Consider the following 8791-nt stretch of genomic DNA (forward strand, 5'->3'; position numbering starts at 1 on the left):
CTATATGTGCAGGTTGAGAATCCCATGTTTCAAGAGGTACAAATTTCTAAAGATTTGTCACTACCTGCAATACTTTCATGTCTTTCTGTTAAGTATACTTTACCTCCTCATTACTGCGTTCTCCAGTTTTGTGTTTATTTTGTAAATAATTTAGGAGTGAAGGTAATAACTCACTGAATAGTAGAGGAATTGAACCATTGACAGGCATATAAACAAGACTGGAAACTTCACAGCTTTCAGACAAATTCTTTGTGAAGCTATAGTACTCACACACACACACACACACACACACACACACACACACACACACACACCTACCTACCTACCTGCCTGCCTGCCTGCCTGCCTGCCTATTCCTGTATTGCTCTATGAAGCAATCTGAATATACAGTGCTGGGACAGCAGCTCTGCAGCTTTATTGCAAGAGGGGTTGTGTCAGGTGGGGTGGGAAAGGGAACAGAGGAGATGAGGAGCAGGAGGGAACCAGCAGATGTACGGGATAGGAATGTGTGAGAGAGAGGCATCAGGTGCATGGGACAGAAAAGTGACACATGGGGACCAGTGCTGACGAGTTTGTGCAGCACGTGATGACAGTGGTGCAGAGTAGGGGTTGTAGGATGGGTAAAGTTACAGTCCCGAGACAGGAGACTAGCAAAACTTGAGGCCAGGGAGACTACAGGAATAAAGGATGTGTACAAGGACAACTTCCATCTATGTAGTTCACAAAAGCTGGTGTTTGAGAGAGAGAAAAACTGACAGCATGGGTTGTGAAGCTGCCAGTGAAATGGAGCATGTTACACTAGCTGTGTGTCGTCAATTAAGCGCTTGACCAGAGTTGCACAGTGGGCATTCATTCAAGTAGACAGCTAGTTGGTGGTCATGCCCAAATACAATGTTGCACAGAAATTGTAGCAGAGCTGGTGTGTAACATAGTTGTTTTCACAGATGGCTCTGCCTCACGGGGTAGAATAAGCCTGTGATTGGATGTGAGTAGGACGTGCTAGGTGGGTGAGTTGGACAGGTCTTGCATCTGGGCCTTCCAAAGAGATACGAGCATATGACAAATGGTTGGGAGTGGGTGTGGCATAGAGATGGACCATGCTAATTACCAACAGTGGCCAAAAGCAGAGTTGACCACCCAGTGGTGAACATGCTGCGAAGCACAATGTGCTTGATTTCATTGACTGCTTCACAACCTCTTGTCATTTGGGTCCTATGTCCCAACTCACTGTATTTTGTCTGTGACATTGACAATCAGATATAGTACATTAACCCTGTGGTGCACTGTGAAGAATGCTGGAAAAGCATGTCGAAAAGCTAGAAAGTTTTCATTTGTGTTCATGTGCCTGTTGGCAATTCAGTGTCTCTGCTATCCAGTGAGTTGTTGCCATTGCTCCTAAATTATTTATAAAGAGTGGAAAAATGTAAGCAACATGCAGAAATGCAGTAACAAAAATTCCTGTTGAGAAGTAGAGTAGGAGGAATGGAACTGGATACTGCAACAAATGCATAAGAGTAATTGTAGCAGGAAACTTATACAAAACTCCGGTTGATTTTCAGACATATCATTTGTGTGTTGCAGGTACAGCATCAGTATACCCAGAGCCCGAGGACAAGCAAGCAGTAGTTTTGTCTGCTATGTATAATCATAATTACGAAGATGCACTACCTGATGTATATCCATGGCCTGAACTTCCTGCATCCAAGAGTGTTACTATAGATAAGCCTACAAAAGCAAGGAGCATAGAGTTGTAGGCCTAAGTAACAGAAAACCCACCAGCAAAGGTAGAAATTCCTTTGTTTTGTGCACCACATGTTACTGTCTGTAGAAAGACGCAAAACCCCTACCCCTCTTCCAATTAACATTTTTTCATCAATAATGTCACCATTAGTGAGCACTCACCATTCTTGTATGTAAATGTTAATGGGAGACTAGATATTAATTTATTTTTATAATTTTTGATATTTTGTCATGTCAGTTAAGTAGAAACTATTTTATTTTTAACAAATTTCATCCATAATGATCTTACTCTTATTAGTTATTTACAGTGACTAATATTTCTGCCTAAGTACAAAATATTACTGTTGTTAAATACTTACTAAAGTAGGTAGCCCCCTTATGAACATATACAGAGGGTTGTCATTACAATTTAACTAACTGAAGCATAAGTACAGTGTGTACCAGAACTATACTCAAAGGCTACAAAGATTTCCATTGATGTCAGTAACACATTATGTGTGTATAAGTGTGGCCTCTACACCCAGTAAGATCTGCAGAAACCTCTTAAGATACTTTGATTTCTTTAAATAATTTATTAGTTTCACTTTTGTTCCAGTGACTAAAGGTAGAAACTGAGTGTATGTTGATCAACAAAGTATATGGACTTTCTTGTTACGTATATTGATTTGTGATACTGTAAAATTTTACCAGTCATACCAGTTCGCTCATTGTTCTTTCTTCTGTCTCCTAATTTTGTGGTATTGTCCTTTGTTATCCAGTTAAAATAAAGTGCTCTAATTAAAGTAAAGGTTAAAAATGGTGTATAAGATACATGTTTCATAAATTTAGAAACCATTGCAGTCTTAATAACAGTGTTTATGATTCTGGTTTTTATTCAAAGTTCCTATAGAAACTTGTCAGATTTGTGTGTTATTTGCTGGAAAAACCAAACTTATTGTGATAGAACGGATCTTTTTAAGCCGTACCATTTTAGTCAGTTCTTGCTTTAGACATGTTAACACTTAGTGTGTGTGTTATGGATTATTGCAGAAACAGTATTAAGAGCATTGTTCATTTTAGTCATATTTTTCTTCTTCTTCATTGCTATCATCATCATTATTTGCAGGTAAATCCAGCATTATAAAAATAGATAAAACCTGTCTGTATTGACTGGATAAAAAGCCACGACCTGGCAAACAGCAATATGGAAAAACTTGTAATGAATGTTAAAGATTCTGAGGCTTATTAAGAATGAAAAATTAAGAACGAAAAATAAGAAACAGTAGCAAGGGAAATAAGACATTCTTTTGAAACACATTGATATTTTCTCGTGTTGCTTTTGGTCCAGTTGCAGTCCATACTTTGTTAAAAGTTTTTTAGCCATCTTCCCTTTTCGGTACCCTTGCACAGTTTATAGCTTTCATAGTTATTTTTGTCTGTGATTATTTATTTATTTATTTATGTATTTATGAGTATTATTGGTGTTAATATCGTTGTGACAGTTCTTCTTACAATTTTGTTTGTTTGTACCGTCAAAGTCTGTTGCGTGTTTTTTTTGGTGAATATTATGTAACTTTAAACCTTGCTATAATGTGTTAAGTGACAACTGACATTTTCCTGTTTTTCTGATGAAGTAATGAAAGATTGGTCTTCTGTAACTGTGTGTGTTATCGGGACTATTTTGATATTAGTACATTTTTTTACTCAGAATTTAATTAATCTTAGTTGTTCATCAACAGTGAATTGTGTTATTTATTATCTGTCCCATTGCGGTAATATTTCATTGAACTGATGTTTAATCAAAACATACTACCCTTAAATATTTCCACTAACAAGTATCCATCCATTTATCACTTTGTTTATGGAGTTGTGTGTTTGTGCAGGTATATACTTGTGTTTTGGATCGAAGAAGAGAATTCGATGAAAGACAGACACATAGTGCCTTTAGTCCTTTTTCTGGGTGTTTTTCCACAATTTGTCTATATTGTCCACATTAAATTTTGTTTAAAATTGACCCTCTGTATGTTTTAATTTCACTGTGCTTTAATAATATATTTTTCAATAAAAATATAAACCAATTACATCACCTAATTTATGGTAATTGGCACACCAATGGTAAAAATGTCTGGCATGCTATGTTTTCTCTTCTTAGTGAAGTTAAGAGTTATGAAGCCTGTGGCTTGGCAGAGGAAAATATTTCACCATTTTGCAATGTTACACCAAAATTTGGGCATTTTATATATATAAAAAAAAAACCTTTTTCTATTTAAAGAAAACATCTATATTATATCGCACTGTTTCACGAAATGTTCTAACCAAATTGGGTAGTTAAATGAAACCATTTCTGAAATAGTGTATTATTGTGTAGTAGTGTTCTGCCAACAAAACCTTCGGAAAACCGAACAGTTACCCCATGTAATCTGCTACAGGTGATTACATTTTACACATCAATTTTATTTCTGCAGTTACCTGTACTGGCTAATGAAGACCGTGTTTCCAGGATATCTTGTAAATGAATATTTTGTTATCCTCAATAGACATACCATTCCACCTATTTCTTTAAATGTTATCTTTCAGTTTGGTAATACATTCTTCCAGTGTGTTTCAGTGTTACACACTCCTGAAGCACTGTATTGATTCAGTGACTGTTACTCTTCCATTTCACACCAGCAATCTACATTCTTTGATAATCTTAAAGCATCCATGCAATTATCATTTCCCAACTCTGATTCCCAGGCAAGCATGCATCTTATTATCTTATTTCCTGATTTTGTTGTTACTGAATATTATTGTTTCTATGTCTAGATGGGTACATGTGTCCATCAAATAGTGGAGAAAACACAAGATGTGTGTTCGACATTATTAATATATGTGCTCTCTGGTTCATTCTGTCTCAGTTACCTGAATTTTGATCTTCTGAAGTTCCATTGTGTATGCTTTGTTTCACAGTTTTACTATTTTGTATCATTCATATTTCTAGCCCTTGTTCATCCCAGAAACATACTTGAATCTGTTAGTTGTTGATACCCGTTTGTTGTTTTGGAGTTGGAATTTTTATGTCAAAATGTGTGCATTCAATTGTAGTGCTCATTACTTCTTATGAAAACAAAGATTTGCTGTCAGATCCCGTTATAGACCTTTTTAATGGTAGAACCTCTTTCTTTGTGAGACAATTCTCACAGTTTTATATCATTGGAAACTACCATTTTTTTTTCATTACTTCAAAGACTTTTCTATGCATAAAAAGTCTATTGTGAGGTTCCTATTTTCCCAGTCCTTCTCGGTTATCAGTGTTGCAGAAAAAATGTTTCTGCAGCACTTGCATATTTCTTATTACCATGTATACTTACTGTAGATGGCACTAATCAACCTTATTGCTATAGTGTTTCTGCTCTCAAGGCATGTGATTTTTACCCCAGCTGTTAATCCCTCATTCTTATATTAGACATTACACCCCAGTTGTTTTTGTTAGAACTCTCCTAAGTTCATCACATAATTGCAATATTACCCTTACTATTATGCCAGAGTAAGTAATGTTTTCACTTTCAGTTCCCTTTCCTCAGACATGACTGGACATTTTGTCAAAGTAAGTGTGCTTATTCCTACTTTTTCCCATGTAAATGTAGCACTTGGTTTCCTGGGATACAGTACTTCTGTAGCTCATTCATAGTTTACTGAAACAGAAAATTTTTGTCTTTTTTCTTTTTACTATTTTTTTACTGTTTGGACAAATAAAATTAAAAAAAGATTGTTATTGAACTTAGTACAGCACAGTGAAATGTATTCTGATGAATATGTTTAAGCATGTCTATGTGTTTGAGTGGATCTCAGATCTTGAGGGTTAAATATTCTTTTAGAATTTCAGTTTGTAACCAGTGTTCAGCTGTCACTTGCATGCCACCTTCCCTTCATTTTGTTTCTCTGGTCTTCCTCATGAATGAGAGTATTTTTGAATAACTGTTGTAACTGAGTCATAAATTTACATCTCTGTGAATGAAAAAGTGAAAATTATTTATTTTGTGTGCTGAAAATTGTGTGTGTGTGTGTGTGTGTGTGTGTGTGTGTGTGTGTGTGTGTGTGTGTGTGTGTGTGCGCACAGGTGCATGCGTGCATGAATCTAATCATCTCTTGATACAAAAACACAGTATAATGAATCTGACCTGTTTTAAAAATATTCTTTCCACATTTTCATGCAGCTTTCTGCAATTTTACTGACAAGAATATCAAAAAGGACTTTCCATGGTATGTTTGGAGGAATTTTGGAGAACATCAGATTTTCATACAATTTATTGTACATTAGTTGTCTGAGATTGATAACCAGACTAAAAGTTAATCTCTGATCTATAATTTCAAAAATTCAATTCCAAACCTGTCTTCAAATAAATGAAGCATTATCTTCATTTAATTTTCATAAGTTACTGACTTTGATGTTCACAAAGTGTTACCATTGCAGAATTTGAAACAAATTTGTATCTTACTCTTTGTGCATGAAGATGGTGGTCTTTATGAAATTGTGATTCATTTTTGTGATATCATCTCATTAATGTTAAGGACAGTGTTTAAAATATATTTTTGTTGTCTTGTAACTATTTCTATTGTGATAGCAGTATGTTAGTAACTGTTGATAATTGTGATTAAATATGTGTTTATAATAAATCCTTAAACAGAAATAATCTTTGGTGTTTTCTAATAGAAATTAAATGTATTAGACTTCTTGAAATGAACATCACTTTCTGTATTCATTGGTTTGGAATGAACAAGTGTGAAGTACAAGATGGAAGACAGCAAAATTTTCATGACACTACAATTAACTTAAAGAATAAGTAACGAAAGTAACGAGTAATAAACTCACATATAAATAGAGGTGGTATTCGTTTAGATACATTATTTTTATCAGAGCAAGTGAATCCATTCATATTGTAACCATTTCATAAATAATGTAAACTTTTTCATTATAATTGTAAATTTATTTGATTCCTAGTTGAAAAACTCAGCATTGACTAGGTATTTGTGTATTCCAATCTTCTATTGGCGCGTCTCTCCTTTCCTCCTGTCTCCATCTATCTTTTACTCCCCCTGTCTCAGTTCATTCCCTTCTCCCCCCTCTCTCTGTCCACCTCCTCATCCACCCCCTCTGTGTACTTACTCACCCCTCACTTCTCTGCCCAATACTCCCACCCCCACCACAGTGGGAGGTTGGTGGTTTTTACTTCCTCAGTATTTCTTTTCAGTTAGTAAGTAATATGTGTACAAAGTTTGGTTGAAATTGATCGATGGACTTACGAGGAGATGTTGAACATAAGTGCATGTGATGCATATTGCACATACATATATCTGATTCTTCATACCATACAACTCCAGATAGAATGTTAAATTCATCTGTGGTATTCAGCTGTATGGCTTGATCTTATCTCCTGAAACACATCGACACAATTATTGGCTCACTGAGTGCTCATTCTCACAACCTGCTTGACGCTGTGAACAGCAAAAATAAGAGACAAATTACACTTCATACTTTTAAAGCAGCAAAGTCAAGTAAATGCAGGAAATAAATACCAATAGGACATTTTTGAAAATTTTTACTTCACCAGTTCTTACCTACACCCGTAACTCTAGTGGTACTGGAGAATCTTATTCCCATAGTATATTTATACAAATAACATTGCGTATTTAACTAACAGGGTTGAAATTGCTCCATGTGTTCCTGAGTTATGCTTCTTTTTTCCAGACAGTAAATAACAAGTAAACCTGCAGTTCCTTAAAGAATCTCACTCCCCCGTATAAAACAGCTTCAAACATTGTTTGCTTTACAAATGAGTTAATGTGTTGAATAATTTATGCTATGCATGTAAGTAAGGAAAGTTTAGAAAGGATTTGAATTTAAGTTAAATGTGTGTTTGAATTCACCAAGTGTTCTTATTTTAAATAACGCACACTAAAAAAGACCAAGTTTTTAGGTTAGTTTTTTGTATTATTTATAGGTTAAAAATTAATTGATAACAATGGCAAAATATATAATTATCTTTCAAAAATATGTGAAGTGAGTTCTTGAGCAGTTTTATCTGTAACAGGAACTTCTGTGGAAAAGTCGAAGTGCTTGATGGAACATGTCTTCAGCCAGGTAATCCACAAAATTTTCGGTGCCTTGCAGTGAAATTTATAATAACCTATCCAGAAATATTAAGCTGTGCCCTTGGGATCCTGCCTATACACACCCTCAGAAAAAAGGCAAAACATTTTTGAAATAAAATATGTGAAAGCTTAGATTTTCTTGTAACTGTACCGGTAACTTTTCCTATTTGTGTGTTTGCACTATGTAACATTGATGTTGCAACTGGCTAACTACATCATGTGTCTGTGCTCCGAGTATCTGCTGTCGTTGGCTGGTAGATCACGTGACTTGAACTGTGATTGGCCGATAGAAATGCTTCGGAAGCTACTATGCTGTATTTGATGCAGTTCATGTTTATACTTTTATAATAGCAAAATATGGTGTGTACATCTTTCTGCATGTTAAAGACCTTCCAAAACACATTGTTTTTTTCCCTGTGTTTCATTTCCTAAGTGCTCAGAAGCTCTATGCTGATGTATAAAACCTTCACCATTCAAAGGCTTCATAAGTTTCACAGCTTTGAGAAAAACTATATTGTTATTTAACCTGGAAAAAAGTACTTTCACCAGAGGTACAGTGTATTTTCACCCATGGATGAGTGTATTTTCACCTGAGAAAAAGTGCATTTTTAACTGGGAAATGTGGGAAAAACTTGGATTTTTTTTTTCCCTGTTCATGTACGCCCCCTGTATATGTAGATACTGTCTGTGAAATGCTTACAAATGCAGTTAGTGGTAAGGAAGTAATAAATTAAGCACATCGTGTGAAGTGGCAGCTTTACCGCATGAACAGCGAAGTTGTAGTGGGTGAGAAGCTTTGTCCTCCTGTTACTTTGTGGGCAGGGGTATGTTGATGAGTAAAAGCTTTGTAATGGTTTGAATTTGGGCATAAAGTGTGTTGGAATTCGCTAAGTGCTTTCATTTTCAAATACTGGATGAATAAAGTCTGAATATTTGTGCA

At 35.3% G+C, this 8791-nt stretch overlaps 1 protein-coding gene across 4 annotated transcripts in view; it reads left to right on the top strand.

Annotated features, from left to right (window-relative positions):
- The window catches only part of LOC126237116 (NADP-dependent malic enzyme), an 81846-nt gene extending 73630 nt beyond the window's left edge, over positions 1-8216 (top strand). The window contains exons 11-12 of one of the 4 annotated variants that reach the window (XM_049946931.1): positions 1582-1784; positions 7791-8216. In XM_049946931.1, the coding sequence (XP_049802888.1) occupies positions 1582-1754 (173 nt within the window). In that variant the 3' untranslated portion in view covers positions 1755-1784; positions 7791-8216. Of the gene's footprint in view, positions 1-1581; positions 3734-5915; positions 6356-7790 lie in introns of those variants that run through there. The other 3 variants (XM_049946930.1, XM_049946932.1, XM_049946929.1) reach the window with 3 other exon arrangements.
- Positions 8217-8791: the final 575 nt, after the last annotated feature.

This window comes from Schistocerca nitens, chromosome 2, assembly GCF_023898315.1.
Source record: "Schistocerca nitens isolate TAMUIC-IGC-003100 chromosome 2, iqSchNite1.1, whole genome shotgun sequence".
Lineage (NCBI taxonomy): Eukaryota > Metazoa > Arthropoda > Insecta > Orthoptera > Acrididae > Schistocerca > Schistocerca nitens.